Below are 17,478 nucleotides of genomic sequence, written 5' to 3' on the forward strand. Positions count from 1 at the left end.
TGGCTTTTAACACTGTGTGAGTTGTGTGGTCCTCTTTGTCTTTTATTTATCTTTAATTTATTTAATTGGTTTTATTTACAGTATTTATTGCTTTTCTATGGTTTTGATTTAATTTTATTTATCTGGTTTTATTGCTTTAAAACTAGTATGATTAAATATCTGAGTGTTTGTTTTATCATTATTTGATTATTGTTGTTATTATTATCATGTATTTGTGCAGCACTTTGGAAACTGTTTATGAAATGTGCTATAAGAAATAAATAAATTGGATTGGAAGTTAATGCACTGGTTGGAGCAGGAATTAACTGCCAGCCTTCGCGCTGGGTGGTGAACGCTCCAACCACTGTAATATAATAGGTTATCACATATTTCCATAACCAAATATTATGACAAGATCTAACAAGATCTCATCTGCAGATATCGTCTTGTCATCATATATCTTGTAAAAACATGATCAAATCCATTCTTTTGATTTTGATGTTGTGTAAACATGATCATATCTTTATAGTGAGTAAGCAGCAGCGGTGTGTTTCAGTACAAAACCAGGAATAGAACAAGGTTTAGGAAAGCACAACATTGTGGTTCTTTTAATAGTTAGAACATGTCTCCCTCACTATACTGCTGATTTATCACTTTGGTGCCTCCAATTTGAGCTTTAAGTTGAGAAGCGTATAGCAGAGGAAGTAGCACAGAGCAGCAGTGTGTGGGAAATTGGACAGGACAGAGTGGACACAGGGACAAAGGCGTCCCTAGAGTTGGACACTTGATTAATGTCCCATATGGAAGCTGTAGAGAACTACTTTCCCAAGAACAATGACAGTTTTATGGAGCTCATTTTCATAGCTCTTAACTGTACCAGCAAATCACACCAAAAAGACCAACATACCTACAAACAGGATTGTCAAAGTATTGAAAATTAAGATACTAATCCATACTAAAACTCATTTGAACAAGTATCGATTCTAAAAACCTCACATTCATCATACAGAAATGAACTTTTTCTGAATATCTTTAGAATGATATTGAGTTGTATCTGTATATGTATAAGATCACATAGAGTAGTAAAGACTAGGGGTGTACAAAAATATTGTAATTAGGGCCCGACCAGTAAGGATTTTTATTTTTTTTTGTGGCCAATATGATACCGATAAAATGGGAATTGAAGGAGCTGATAGCTGATATAAAAGCCAATATATTTAGTGATGTAAAAATTCACTGTAAATCTTCACTTGATTATAACACTTAAATTTTGCTCTACAGGATTTTAAATTACGTTTATTTAGGCTACATTTATATATGTGTAAATGGGGATCATTCACACCTATATACACAGCTCATTTACATATCAGTGCAGGTCCACTAACATGTACAGAAACTATAGTCACTTTACACTAGGCCAGTGTAAGAGAACCTTACACAGGCTCCTCTCAGATTACAAGTCTTCACAAATAAGTGTCCTTTCAATCCCGACTCAAAACAGTCGTCCATAAATATAATATAATCCAGCATGTAGACAGCAGATGTGTGTGTAAACAAGCACACTTGAGTCACATGAGTCTGGTGTTTTCAGGAGCAGTATGGAGTCACAGACATAGACAGATGATACCGCAGATAAATATTGATGCAGTGCCACATATTAGGACATTTATCTGGCTGTAATTTGGATTAAATGGACATAATATAGTCTAAACTTTATAATGAGGTATAACATGCCCACGTGGATTATCCGCCCATATGAGCAAGATTTAGGCTGATTTCCAATATGTCTCCAAGTGCCCGTATCAGCCAGTAATATCGGTCAGCTGATATACTGGTCAAGCCCTAATCGAAATATCAATATATCATATTGTTTAATGTGATGTCACAGTATCAATATCGTCGACTGCTGTATCGATATATCGCCAAGAGTATTTTTTGGTATATTTTACTGCTACTGCTACTTACAGTGCAACAGTTTTGTTGCTTATCTAGTGGAAGAAAACTCGTTTATGCAATACATTTGACATTTTTCCTCTTCTGATGATTCAAATATTTGTGTTTCATATTTACTTTGCACAAGAAGTGGTTTAACAAAGATTTTTAGTATGCCAGTCATCATTTAGCCTTTATTTTATATTGAACTGCATTGAATCAATTTGAAATATATCATATCAAATCAAACGCTCGCTGTATCGAGATATGTATTGTATCGTGGCCTATGTACCGAGGCATCAGCAACATCTTAATGATACCCAGACCTAGTATAGACTTACCTGGATGACTGAAGAATAACACAGATATTAGACCACATGGGAATATAAAAGAAAGTACTATTATTTATGCTGAAAATCACATCACTCTTTTTAATTATCATTGTGGTGTCAGAATCGGTATTAAGTATTGAGTCTATTCCTTAGTATCAAAAACAAGGGACATTTTAGTATCGTGACAACACCACTTACTAACTACATTCAAACTACATTCAAATCTCCAGATACAATATCCATCCCACATTATTACTACAACGATATGTGGGGGACCGCCAAGGTCAATAGTAGGAGGCCCCCTGCACGAACTTTGATCCCTGGTACAGACCGAGTGTCGCCTGGATGACAAGGCTCTGCTGTCCGACGCCTTAACCGCGGATAGAGCCAGTGTTTGTCTCGCACTCTTTTTACAGAGCATCACAGGCTAGTGCTTTGTCCCTCCGCACATTCCCGAGCAGCTGATCACAACAGGAAAAATTTCAAAAAAATCTTATTAAATGTATGGAAAAAATTTAAATACCATGTGATTATGACAAAACAAAACTAAATTGGAAATTATACAGAGGAGAGGACAGTGCAATAAAGTTCTAAAAATTACCTACTTATTACACAACAACTGCAACAAGCTCATTTAAACTAATTATATGACTTTGACTGTAATGTTTCATAGTATGGTACTATATGATTTATGTATTACATATCTTTATTGCTCAAAAATACCTTGGAAAACATGCATTCTTTCTACAGGTTGCCTCTCCACACATATGACAGATGTAACTTATATTATAGTTTCATTTATTCCTATCTGTCATATTGTAATAACGTATGGGCTGCACTTTCTCAGCAACTCTGAACAAAATATTATTGGTGCAAAAACTTTTTTTTTCTTTTTTTCTTCAAACTGCAACTTATTCCACGCCACTAACATCGTCTGCTAATTTAATAATCAAACTTAACATTCTTCATATTTATGTTATTAATATTTATTTCATTTGTGTTTTATTTAATTCTTTATAATACAACTATGATCCCTAATCATTTCACATTTTATTTTAAACCAATGCAGAGATTCATAGATACAAAACTCGTCAAAATTATAATTTTATTTTTTCCAAAATGTGTCACATGCAGTTTTGCTGCGATACAGAGACAGGAAATTCTGGAGCGGTTTTCACATTTGGCTAGTGATGGCAGATCAGAAGTGTTGTTTAAAAAGAGTTTAAAAAGAGGAAATTGATATTTCATGATAATGTTTGATAATCATTCAATTGTGGGATGTTTTATTGTATTTTAATCCATGTTTGAATTTTTGTCATTTTGTAAAATGAATGCACATCTATAATGTTCAGTTTTAATGTATTCATAGGGTGGAGGCTGTAATATCAGCCCGTTTGGGTTGTTTGCCTCTTCCGGTACCTTTTTTTTTTTTATCTAGAGTTCATTTTTACTGTTATATGTTATATATGTGCAAAATAAAAAAATAAATAACCTGTCCTGGTGGCATTATCTGTGTTTCTCTGTTTAGATAAATACACCATGAAACATATTGCGGAACATTCCATGTATCTCCATGGAGACAACACTTCACTAGAAAAGTTTCATAATGCACCCTTAATTCCCATATCATAGGAATCCTAAAACTGACCATTGCTTTTAACAGCAAGATGTTGCCGTACTTTCCTCACTCGTGGTTGTGTCAGCCTCCAACATGAACTCTCTTCTATATATAACAGTATAAAATATTGCCTTTAAACAGTCCCTTTGCCATCAGCTTACAGATGGAGTGTGTAACTCTTGGCAATGCTTGCGTAAGGCTGACCTCTGGGTTATCCAAACGCATATGGAAAATACAGAATTATCAGAGCAGCCCCACAGGACTGCAGGACGGTGTGGGAGCGGACATGATGTTCTCCACATGGACATGAGTGGTGCAGTGAAAGCATCTACGCACACATGCTGCACTGTCAAGTCTAAACAATGTGGACGATTGTTACTGTGACGTTGACAGTTATAATAATCTGCCAAGTTTTCATCGATGCCAATAGGATGTAGTTTGAAAACAAATCTTAAAATTGAAAAATCACTCTTAATACTTTGAAGTCCTGTTAATAGTCCCACAATTTCCTATGTATTATTGCAAGAAAGTTATGCTGTACAAGCCTTTTGATAATAGATATTAAACATCTGCTATATCACTTAAAGGTGCACACAACTATTCTGGTGAGGAGTCTGTCATCTGCTTGTCTCCATGGAGATGTTTTTGTTATGCCTGTAGTTTTTTTTTTTGCAGTAGTTTACTTGGTTATTTTGCAATAGTACAAAACAAAATCAAACAAACTAAACTAAACAAAACATAGACTCCCCCATGGATCATGACTGAAAGGGTTTAGACTGAAGTAAAAAGTACTTATAACACATAACCCTATTAAACAATGACAGAATTCTAAGAAAGAAAAACAGCATATAAACAGCAAGTTTGCATTTACAGTTTCACTTATGACTTACTGTAAATATAAATATCAAAAAAATATCAAATTTATTAAAACAAACTAAACCAAATGCTTAATTCATTCATTCCAGAGCTCTCAAAACATAATGCTTTATACACTTTGTTAAAGGCTTCTACAGTGTTAGACTTTTTTTTTAAAGATTTAGATTGTGCCATAAACTAACCCCTCGAACAGAAACACAATCACTTTCTTTTCTTTTCTTAGTTCTTATCTTCAATAGTTTTTTATTTTTGCATTTATATAATAACAGGCGTGTTGTTGTTGTCTGTCTAGTTTTTTTTTTTTTTTTTTTTTTTTTTTTGAAAAGGGGGGGGGTTCTTATGAGGAGTGGTGGGCTTGCCTCTCCACAGATCTCCAGTAAATGAAGGTGTTACCTGCTTTTCTCCTCATGCCCCAGCTTGTTTCATTGTCATTTATTGTTTAATGCCATACTGCGCAATAACCTCCACGAAGACAAACCGATGGTGGACTCTCCATCAGAAAAGTTTCAACCATGCTGCGATTTATGCCGTTTAGCCGGTTATGATCTCATGTGAACACAGCCTGGCTTAAGCAGGAGAACAAGTAAAGGTTAAATGGTGAGCTAAGCACACGCCGGGACAGTGGACTCATGCAGTAAACCCATGCAGACATGTTTGCGGCCAGGGCACACAGCCATATGGAGTTCTGAATGTATGCGCCTTATGCCATACATTCAAACCCGGTTACCTTTGCAGAATCTAATCGACACACAGTGCTCAGAGTGGGGCAGCAGATCACAGTCCAGGGGCAGCTTTCCATCCTCCAGAACCTCCCAGCATCTGTCCCGCAACTCATGGCATAACCCACGGCAGGCTAGGGGCAGGGGGGCAGCGGGCGGGGGGCACGTGGGCACCAGCAGGTGACACAGGAATGCCCCTATGCTGCCGTGGCAACCTGTCTGCGCCAGCCACGCCCACTGCTGAAGCGCCGCCCCCACCTCCTCTGCCGAGGTGTGATTCAGATAGTTTGGGAGGCTAAAAAACGCCGGTCGCTCGCTAGTACACAGCGGCCAATCGGAGGACAAGGGGAGACAAGACCCAGCCCCGCACCCGCTCACCCCCTCCGCCCCCCTCCCGCCACCGCAGCCCCCGTCAGGATTACCCGTGGTGGTGGTGGTGGTGATGGTGGTGTTTGCATTAGCGATGTCCTCCAGCAGAGTCCCGTTAGTGGCATCTGGAGTCAGGGTGGGTGTCAGGGACGTGTTTTGGTCCCACTCCTGTACGGACTTACTGATTCCTGTAGCCACGTTCAGGATTGCCTCTCCCACCCCGGTTAGGCTGTGCTGCTCCGGGTTCTTAGAGGGAGAAGGAGAGGTGGTCCCTATCCCTGGACTGGTCTGCGCTGGCCTCTCAGTGGTGGTCGTGGTGGTGGTAATCTTTGTGCCACTGTGCCACCACCAGGCCTCCAGACTTCCAGCGCACAAGAACACGAGAACCAGAGAAGACCCCCTCATCCTGGCTACAGCAGTTCCACACCTGCCAACTCTGACCGCACTGACCAGCACTGATTCTTCCGTCCAGAGGAGATGGGATGGGAACACTGGGACCCTCCCTCTGCTGCCCATCCAGAGCACGCCCCTTCCCTCACCACTGCATGGGCCTCTTGTTAGAATGAGTCATTATGGCACTACACACAAAGAACTATTGGGATGTGAATTTCCATTTTTTAGGGCTTTAGTCCAAAAATAGACATTTTTTTTCCATACTATAGGAGGGGATGAGAATGCAGCTTAAACAACCCAAAACATTCACAGTATGCAAATTCTCCAGCTATGACAGGACCAAGACTAGCTCAAGATCTGGTGTTGGGTCCCTCCTCGCACCCACTGCATCTGGCAGGTTACCCCAGTTGCACTGAAGTATGGATCAAATCCAGAAGAGTAGTTTAATCTAACCATAGATGAGGGTGTTTTAGGAGAACAGAACATGATAGCAGATGTGGAGAACTACTATTCTCTGGACATACTAATCTACTCCACCCTGACATTGGAAGTTCTATATCGCATCAGTCAAACTAGAGACCCAGTTTTTCCCAAAAGTCTTCCAGAACATTCCGCAGATCCTCCCGTGCACCCTGCTCATCCTTATATCAGACTGATGGGAAAGAGCGCGTGGATGGGGGAGAGTGAGAAGTGGCAGAGCGTCCGACAACAGCTGAAGAAGAGTGAGGTCTCCAGGGAGATCTTGGTGGTGGGACTAAACCCTGGGATAAAGCAGGTTCTCACACACACACCCACAGACACACACACCCCTGCACGCACGCACGTGCACACACACACACACACACACACACACACGGCTCGGGCTACTCCTCTGCCAGCTGTCCACATTCCATAAGAACCCTGACAATCTGCTCATTTATCCATTTCTACGCTTGGTTCACACATGTGCTGCTGTGTAACTGCTACCAAAACAAAGCCAAGCACAACATTACACTGAAGACCTGTAATGCATGGGATTTGTGTAGTACTTTTCAAGACACCCACATTGCATTATTCATTCACTCCACAGCTGCCCTGAGGTAGACTGAGGAGACTGAAGCAAGGCTGCCAATCTGCACCATCTGCCCCTCCACACACACACTCACACACACACACTTCACATTCACCTCCTCACGTCCACTGCTTCCCTCAGTCTGCTCCAGAGCAGCTGTGTCTGCAGCAGTAACTCACCACTTAGTGTGAAGTGAGAGAATAAGGCAACAAATTGTAAAGCGACTGGAAAACACTAATGCATGCATACTAGACCAGATGGGTTAAGTGTCTTGCCTAATGACACGACAACAGTAAGCACTACTAAAGCCTGCTGCCCCCGCTGTACCATTATACCCATGATCTGCCATCCAAGTATTAACTAGGCCCAACCCTACTTAGCTCCCAAGATCAGACCAGATCTGGCATTGTCAATGTGGCTACATGGTCTCAAGTCTGATTACCAGCTACAGATGAAGACTCTCTGGGTGGAGTATGCATATTCTCTCTGTGTCCCTGTGTCCCTGAATCCTTAAAGAACCCATACCCCAATTTTTGTATGTTATATATTTGACGTGCCCCAGTAGAGATAATTTGTGAAAACATTTCTTGGGGTCAAATTGAGTCCACTATGTCCTGTCTGCATAGTGTGACCAGATTTTCAAAATAAAAAACTGGAACATCCCTGGTTTGGGTTGGTTGGTAATAATAAAATTGTGAAACGAGTGTGTGATTAAGAAAAACTTTTCTGCACTCGACCCATTCATGACTAACATGTGAGTCAGTACAGTCACATTTTCTTTGTGTTTTGGTCATTTTTAAGCAGCTTTTCTGTATTCTAACTAAACAAATGACAGTGTATGTCTCTCTTTACTGTTGGCAGGATCAGATTGGTGAAAAATAAGGACACCTGGGACATTTCTTGTATAAAATTTAAGTGCACACTTAGCATGCTAGTTGTTGCCTTCCCTGGAGACAAACTGCTCTGGCCAAAGCACTCAAAGAATAATTAGGATGCTCGAAATGCAGAAGGAAAGTGAGGAACAACTCTGAACCACTGCAAACACTTTAAAATGAACTAGTCCTGTTTTTCATGTGTCAAGAGAGTAAAAATCAAATATAGCACCTTTAAACTTGAAGAGCTAAGATCTGGCGATGGGTGTCTGGGTACTGACAGGTTACTCCAGCAGCAGCCAAATGGGTTAAATGAAGAGGACATTTTCTTTAGAGGACAATGCAAACAAAACATACTTGACCTTACTATACAATGGAGGAGGAGACATGTAACTTCATTTCCTGAAAACCTAGTGTTCACCTCATAATCCGCTGCTCCACTTTTGGGAGTCAGTGCCTGCAGACACAGCCCGGGCATGTATAATCCCAACTAAATATTTACAAGACTAATAGTATTCAGACCATTGCACAGGGGCTGCAGCAGAGGGCTTGACTGACAGACACTGTAATTATTCCGTATATTCAATTAAGATTCTTCAAATGTGAATGTGCTCTTTGCTCAGATCAGCTAATCTGGCTGTGTAAGATATACCTGATCTTGGAGAATGCCATGTTCACTGTCTGTAACTTTAGCCAGATACCGCTCAGAGCAAAGACATTTTCTCACCTGGATCCTCAGACCTCGCCTCTACCACCCTCATAGCCACACACGAGTCCTAACGACTCTGCCATTCAAACATGTCCACTTTTCTATGCTTGTGTGCAAGTGTTTTTTGTAAATAAGTTGCTAGACACACCTCAAAGTTTAGGGTGACATCCCTGGTTTGTGGTGGTTGGTAATAATAAAACTGTGAAATGAAAGAGTAATTATTAAGGAAAAATGTTCTGCAGTTGCCACTAATGTGAGTCAATGTAGTCACATTTTCTTTGTGTTATTTCATTTTTAAGCAGCTTTTCTATATTTTACCTAAATAAATAACAATTTATGTCTCTCTTTACTATTGGCAGATATCAGATATATCTGGGACATTTCTGGTATAAAACTGGGACAAATCAGTGGTCTTGGATAAATCTTCTGGGACAGGGGACACAGGCTCAAAACTGAGACTGTCCCAGGTAAATGGGGACATCTGGTCTTAATGCTTTTTGCACCATTTGGTATGTAGGTGATTTATTTATCACTAATTAGCAAAGTAAAACTTGCAGATGCATTCACCTCAAGAGCGGCATCTTCTATTTTTCACACTAATACTATGTACTTTTTACTTTTACAAAATTTTATAAAGCCAAGTGCGTCTGGAACCATATCCTGTCTTCCCAGTTTCAGAGAGTATGACTGACATGTGGATTAACCAAGCAGACAGACACATGGTCTGTTCGTGGCAAAACAAACATAGTGGCTTCCGCACAAAAAAAGTGAAAAAAACAACAACACAGAAGACTGAGAAACAGCATAGATTTCTGCAAAATCAACAATCTGTTTTTATAATAAGTCACAGGACAGGCACAGTGTTCTTTATCTCAGGTAAAATTATATATTTTGCTCTGAATGTTACCAGAGAGACTGGCTAATCAGGGAAGTGTAGTTTGAAGGCTAAATTGTGTTGTTAACCCCGAATTCACACCAGGAGCTGCAGCTGCGCTTAACGTAGGCGGAGCTGCGCGTACGCGTAAATTTCAGTTTCAATTCACACCAGAACGTCAGAGACGCTCCTGCTACGCAACCTGCACATCTTCTCACTGTTTTCAGACATCACATTTTGTACTTGCTTTTATCATTTATTTTATGTTAAAGTGTATTAATTCAGGTGTAAACCAGGTCTAAACCACGTCTAAACCATGACTAAACCCGGACTAAACCAGGTCTAAACCAGGTCTAATCCTGGAGAGAGAGAGAGAGATAGTGAACCCTGAGCCCCGCGGAGCAGGTGTCCGAAAAGCGCGACGGCTGCACGTACCTCTTCACCAAGCTCTGCACTGGTTCTTTCGCCCGCGGACACTCGGGGCTAAACGGAAGGACCTCCGAGCACATTCAGACATGAGTCTTGGTTCTGGTTTAGTCCTGGGTTAGTCCTGGTTTTGTCCTGGGTTAGTCCTGAGTCCTTATAGAATTGGTGTCTGACATCGTAAATCACGTGCGCGTTGTTTACGTCGCTGTCTTGACTATGGTTAAATTATTTTGAAAGGGCATCGGAAGTTTATTATGGCACCGCATGTTTATTTCCTGTCTTTCCCCTGCTAAAAACCTTGGAGACGCGCCGTTGACGCTGCAAAATTAGAAGTCCAACCTATCTCTAGCAGCGCGTCAGCGTCAGACGCTCGTTGGACGCGCGTATGACACTGTCGATGTACACTGTCAGACCGGTTAAAATGGAGTTCTAAAGCAGCGCGTCTGCTGCTCGTGTGCTGTGCTGCTGCGCTTACGCGCCGTTGCGCTTTGGTGTGAATTGGGGGTAACTCTTGTGATCTATCCCTTACTATTCTGAATACTTATGTTTGGTACACATACAGTATTTAGTTACTTCCCAACACTGCATATAGGCTGGAAAGGAGTGGTCCGACCGGTTTTCAGAAGTGACACAAAATTGGATCAAGAGCCCACTCGGAGCAGATCTAAACACAGGCAGCGTGTGAGAGTGAAAACGAGGATCTCCGGTTCCAGGGCAGATTGTTGTCATGAAACCTGTATAATGACAGTGGCTGGGCTGTGGTTTCTCCCAAGGGGACATTCCCGGCTGCCTCTCCCGTGACTCATTCATTTAGTTTACATTTAGTCTTTCAAAGGCGTCTTGAGATGGGTGCAAACAGATAAGGATGAGATGATTGGTACCCGCTATCAAGAAAGAAAGTGTCTCATGTTTACGACATGGAAAATGAAATGGAAACGTCTTCTAGTTTGTCATCACTTTAGTTTGAAATGGAAGGACAGACTTATTTTTAGTCAAAGTGTTTTGACAGATTTTTTATTATATTGCGCTATTTTCAGATCTGTTATAATGTTTCCTCATCAAAAATACACCTGGAGTTTCATTCACACTTGCTGAATACACAAATCTTGTATATTTAAGGTGACTCCTTCTCTCAAATGGATAACACTCTGTTCCACCTTGCGATGTCATGAGGTAATACAGGAAATGCTCCACTGCTTTTTAAAAACACCATACACCTTCATGACATTATCAGATGGAGCAGAGCATTTTGAGCTTTGGAGATCTAGACTAGGTTACTAAAGCATGTTTAAATTTAACAAAACACAACTCCAGGTCTGTTTTTGAGGAGGTAATAACATTATAAAATGGCTTGATTACTGTAATGCTCTCCTTTCTGGTCCTCCAAAGAAAATTACAGCTCCATTGCAGCTCCCCCAAAACTCTGCAGCATGGCTGCTGACAAGGACCAGGAGGAGAGAGCACATCACCCCAGTACTCAAGTCTCTGCACTGGCTTCCTCTGAGCTTCAGGATAGATTTTAAAATTATTTTATTGGTTTATTAAGCTATTAATGGCCTTAGTCCTATTTATTTATCTGATCTGCTTTTATCATATGAGTCCTCTCGGACTCTCAGATCCTCAGGTCTCATCTTTTAACTGTGCCAAGAGTCCAAACTAAAACTCACGGTGAGGCATCATGCTGATGCTCTGTTTTATATCCTGTTGCCATAGCGTTGCTGATGTTTGATGATTATGATCTGACAGAGCAGAGTCACACTGACACCACATACATACACACACACACGCACGCAAGGGAAATTCTCCTGTAGTGTGTGGCGGCCTGTAGTCGACAAAAACATCTTGGCCTAACTCAGCAAAAACATTGACAAAACCTATGATGGAATGTTTTTGTCAATGAAATGAACACTACTCTGCACGAGGGTCATTAGGTGGCCTCCTCTTGCCCTTGTCTGACCTGGGGAGGTACCGGACACACCCGACCCGGGTGACCTCTGCACAGACACACATGTGAGGTAAGGCTGCAGCAGTGTGTCAGGGTGAAGAGCAGGAGAAAGCCCCGGAGGAGAGAACCACATGACACACTCTAAACACACAAACATCTGCACACACCGGGGATATCGCATTAACTTATTTCATTTTCTGAGGTTACTACTTACATATCTTTAACCTAAACCCTAACCTATTTGGACCCATATCTGAACTTTTAACCATATACTGTATTTTCTGAACTATAAGTCGCTCCCGAGTATAAACCGCATTTTTGGGGGAAATGTACTTAATAAAATCTGAAACCAAGAACAGGCATTTCAACTCTTCAAACTGTCGACCTCAGTTTGGAAGTCTGCGGGCAGTTTTTGGGGCACTGTTGTTCGTCCTTAGATAAAGGCGGTTGCGTTGCACTGAAGCAGTAACAACAAAAAGCTCCTTCTGTAAACTCATTTATATTCATCGCCTTGGAAACTACCTGACCATGGAGACGGAACTGCACTGTGGACAAGCTCTTCTCGGCAGCACGTTGTTCTTGAACTTGTTCCTCTATGACAGTCAAGGTTTTAGCCCGTGATGAGCTTTTTTTTTGTTTTCTTCATTGCAGTTCAAGTATCCTCTGCTTTTCACCAGTCCCTCACAAGTTTCTTGATCACTCTAAACTTTCTTTCTGCTGCTCGATTAACCTTTTCAGCTGCAGATTTCACCACTTGCAGATTGTAATCTGCAGAATGTGATATTCAGTGGTACAGGAGTAATAGGAGTAGAAGATCCTGGCACACAAGCCTAGAGTGCGGCTCAGTGTGAAAATAAGCAACATGTGAAATTATATATTTGAATATATAAGTCAACCTTGAGTACAAGTCACAGGAAACACCCAAAACATTAAAAAAAAAAGTGGCTTCTAGTCCTAAAAATACAGTAGTTGTTTTTAGCGTGATGTTGCAAAAGAATGTGGCTGGGATCCATAATACACACTTCTTCAATTAATACTTTGTAGCTGATGCCATTCCCTGGGGGTGTGATGCTAACAGTAGGCACTGCTGTCTGAATCTTAAGTAGACTTTAATCTGAGCATTATTTTAAGACAATACACAAATACAACAGATGAGCTGATTTGTGTGTTTAAACAAGTTTGTCAAATCGCAAACAGAACCATGAATGCTTGTATTGAGCAGGTTCCTGAAAATGTGCTTTTAAATGTGCATTTAGTATATTTTCTGTAGTTTTCAGATGTTCTTAAAAATTATTTGGCATTGTCTCCATGGTAACTACATTACCCTAATACACAGACATATAGTATCAGTACTTCATGAAGATGTAAGTCTGGTCACCAGTTAATCTCTGCAAATACATGGGTGTGATTGACAGGTGGATTAGCCCATCAGGGACATGCATGGTCCATCTGTATTCAATTAATATGGAAAGAAGAAAAAAAAAAAAAGAAGGGAAAATATCACACAAACTGAAAAAACTGAACTGAACAAAGCAATTTGAGACGATAGAAATCATTTTGTTTGTGAATGATGGATGACCAATGAGCTCCTTCATTTCACATGCATCACTGAAATAAACCAATCCAAGTGCATGATCATCAAGCGCATGATGTTTGGTTCAGGCTCAAAAAGGATATCAGTGATCGCCTGATGTCCCTGTATAAGAAATTCAACCAATTCAACAAAAGAGTGTGTCATAAATCAAACATTGTAACCGTATACAATATTTATGAGACTACACATATTCTGATCTCACACTGTCCTGCTATTAAGCAGGTTCCAGCACACACAAATGGTACAGACAGTGCAGCTGGAAGCGTGGAGGCAGTGGAGGGTGAAGTGCTGATCAGACAAGCCCAGACTGAAGCTCATTCCTCAGGCTCAGGTGCAGCCCTCTCCCCCCTGCCCCTGTCAGACTATGAGTCCATGGAAAACAATACTCAATACATATCTTTCTGATGGGGTGGAAATATGATTTTGTACATAAATCTAAACATAACTTGCTCAGGATTACAGGGGCTCTCAAGGTGCAATGCGTAACTTTTCTGGTAGAGGGTCTGTCACCTTCTCCTTGGAGACATTACTGTGTTGTCCACAATGTTCCACAATATGGCATTACACTTACTTATATAGAGATAAGCGGGTACGCCACAGGGCCAACAAACAGGACAGATCTGTAGAAAAGCGAGCCCATTCACAGTAAGAATGCATGTTTTTCAGGCAATATTGCACATGTAATTGAGTAATATTGTACACTCAGTTACACTGAGTCTATAATGTGGAAAATTGCAGATAAAGCATCTGCATGGAGAGAAGCAGGACCAATTTAAATCAGGCTCTAAGTGGGAGAAGATGAGAAAAAATAAAAATGATTAATTTTTCACTCACAATTGTAGTTTTGGAGAGCAAAATAAGATTATTGTGAGTTGAGTGTAATTCAAATAAAAATATATTGCAATAAGAGCTGATTAAAAAGAAAATGAACAGAAATGTCATGTAAACTTCACAAGGGCATAGTCTTTTTTCTGCATTTTTGTGGTTTGTTTTATGATCCATCCACGTTTTGTGCTAGACTTGAACTTCACCCAAAACATTTACAGACACGTTTTAGCACGTTCCTGACGCACATTGAACATAATGTCTGAATATCGCTTAAAAAAAATAAGAAAAGTTCATTTTTGTTAATACAAACTCGACCACTTTCCAGCATATGCATCTATATATCTGGATGTAACAACACTATACACAATATCAGACACTGACTACAATAAGTCCAAAGTCAGAGGCTGATCCTGAGGCAACACTGAAGGCAGCAGACCTGTGAGCCACCACCGAGTCCTGACGAGTGCTGTTACTACAATATCACTACAGACTGTTGCATGAAGCATAGCAATAGCAGCCTAGGACGAACATAATTTTGTCCATCTTAAGTCTGGTTCACTTTCAGTTACTTTAATTACACCAACATCACTGATAATGAAGCTCAGGGGCCTGGGGGAGAGTCCGCAGGTGTGAGAAAGGGTTAAAAGGTCAACACGCAACCACACGCACAAGTAATTAGGTCTACAACAAGTTTATAGTCTAAACTATCCCTACAGGCTACTAAAATAGGCTATAAACCCATAATAGGCCTATAATAAGAATGCACATGTACACTATCACTAAATAACACTTCTCCACTGAGTTGTGGTAGCTCTAAACCCGGGCCACACACGCACCACAGGCTCCTGACCCGCGCACGTGAGGGTCTGGGATGGACAGTACCTGGAGACTGTTGATCCGTGCGCGTGGCCAGCAGCAGTATCAGGAGCGCGCTCCATGGCAAACACCGGGAGCGTGCACGTGTCATCCCGCCGCTCGGTGCAAACGCGAGGGACCGAGGCCAGTGCACGACGATGTGTGGTACACCTGGGCAGCACGCGCACCTTTACACCCCCGCGTGTAGCTCACGCACAACACGCTGAGAACTTCCGGGGAGGGTCTTTCTAAATAAAAGTCTCGTGGGTAAAACACCGTGCTCTCTGTGCGTTGGAGCGCAGCGTCACAGGAAACGAATGCTTTACTTCTCCACTAATTTCACATGGATTTAAATGAGCAGAGTTGTGCAGTTAAGTTTGAGAAGTTTAAACTATTGTTTCAGGGAAATTTGTCTTCTGCATTTGACGCACGTCACGCATCTTTCAACCAGTGCCATTGTGAACAGCTGCCAGGAGCAGATCGAGACAGGCCGTTATGGTGGCCACCGTATGAAGTAGTGTCATAAACGAACTACAAAATGTAGGCTAAATTGGAAAAAAATGTTAACAAAGCTTTCTCACTTGAAACATGTTTATTAGTGGTATATTACTTCAAACAAAAAAGTCCACCGAAATCTGACCACTGGAACCATGTTTTTAAGGGGGAGAAGACTCGATTTTATGCCAAATCCAATGGCTGCCAGTCAGTCTCATACAACAAGAGGCTTAATGTTGAAACCAGCTGCCTTATAAACGCACTTGTTGTGCTGACAGGTGTTATTTTATATAATATTTATTATTTTTGATTACTTTTTTTTTATCAAAATATCTCATTCTGCCACAGCAATACAATTTGTTATTCCTTTTGTTAGTTATGTGTAACATACTTTTACCCATCATGGAGACTGGGAACAGTTTTTGAGGTGAACTGGTCAGGGGCATTTATATCAGATTTTCCCTTCCAAATTCAGTTTGCCTCGAAATGTAAACTGGAGACAAGGGAGAATTTAGCCATTATCTTTTGAAGCTTGTTGCCATCTGCATTGTGCCCAAGCTACCAACTAAAGGTTTACAGTATGTTATTGATTGGGGGGTGTGGATTGATTCATGAATTTGCATGGCATAAACATTCCGCCTATTTCCAGATATGTGAAATCCGACATGTGAGGCAAACTATTTAAATGCACTTGTTATTTTCAACGGTTATCTCCAGTCTAGCACCAGTGATGCATTGCACTGCCGTAGGATGGGTAAAGATGTTGGAGCTTCTGTTTCAGTTTCTTCAGAAATGCGCCTTACCATGAGCAAGAAAGCTTTTTTTTTGGAAACAAACTGTTTTCATGTTCATCAAAAGAAGATACTGGTAGCTAGAGTGAAGTGAGAAACTTCTACCAACAACAAATCCTGCTACAGGACATAGCACCAGGTACAAGCATGGTGCAGAAATTATCTCCCACTTGTAGATTGGGGCTGGGCAGTGTCACCAAATGGTCTCACAACGAGAGAGCAGCAACTTTGATAAAGATGGGGAAGAATGACTGTCTTGTGAACCAAGGTGAGAACAAGAACTGTTGTACTAATTTGCTCATCATAAGTTTGCATTGGCTTTGTTTCGAATCATGGTAGAAAGCCCACAGTTTGACTTTGATGGAATTGTATTAGCGGTAGCAGTGCCAAATAATATGTAATGTCATCAAAACAAATATTTTAGCATGACTGATACGTTAAAACAAAGCAGATGTACAACTACTGTTCAGTTTAAGCACGGCATTCTAATTTAGAGTGTTCAGTGATCGATAGTAAAATTTCTTCCAGGTGACTGGCCAGTTCTCTAAGAGAGGAAAAAGGAGCTAGAGTAGGACATTTTTTTCTTTAATTTTACACCATAAAATAGTAATGAAGTTATATTTAGCCAAAATATTAAGCAGACGAGTGAACTCGGGCCAATTTTCTTTGACCTTGACCTTAATGTATGACCTTGACATTGAACTGTCCAATTGTTGAACAAAATGAAGTGGCATGTTGTTGACTTGCTGAAACTAACACACTTACTAAGGTAATAAGACAACTGGTCTCAAAATGAGGCCCATTTGTGTATGAGGCTTTG

General features: G+C 40.8%; 1 protein-coding gene across 1 annotated transcript in view; it reads right to left on the reverse strand.

The window, feature by feature from the left end:
- The window catches only part of LOC110175615 (collagen alpha-1(XVIII) chain-like), a 39,661-nt gene extending 24,146 nt beyond the window's left edge, over window positions 1–15,515 (reverse strand). Inside the window, exon 1 of the mRNA XM_020941819.2 lies at window positions 15,400–15,515. Within this exon, the coding sequence (XP_020797478.2) occupies window positions 15,400–15,484 (85 nt within the window). The 5' untranslated portion in view covers window positions 15,485–15,515. The remainder of the gene's footprint in view (window positions 1–15,399) is intronic.
- Window positions 15,516–17,478: the final 1,963 nt, after the last annotated feature.

The sequence above is a fragment of the Boleophthalmus pectinirostris genome, unplaced genomic scaffold (genome assembly GCF_026225935.1).
Source record: "Boleophthalmus pectinirostris isolate CB_2022bp ecotype Guang Dong unplaced genomic scaffold, ASM2622593v1 HiC_scaffold_11, whole genome shotgun sequence".
Classification (NCBI taxonomy): Eukaryota; Metazoa; Chordata; class Actinopteri; order Gobiiformes; family Gobiidae; genus Boleophthalmus; species Boleophthalmus pectinirostris.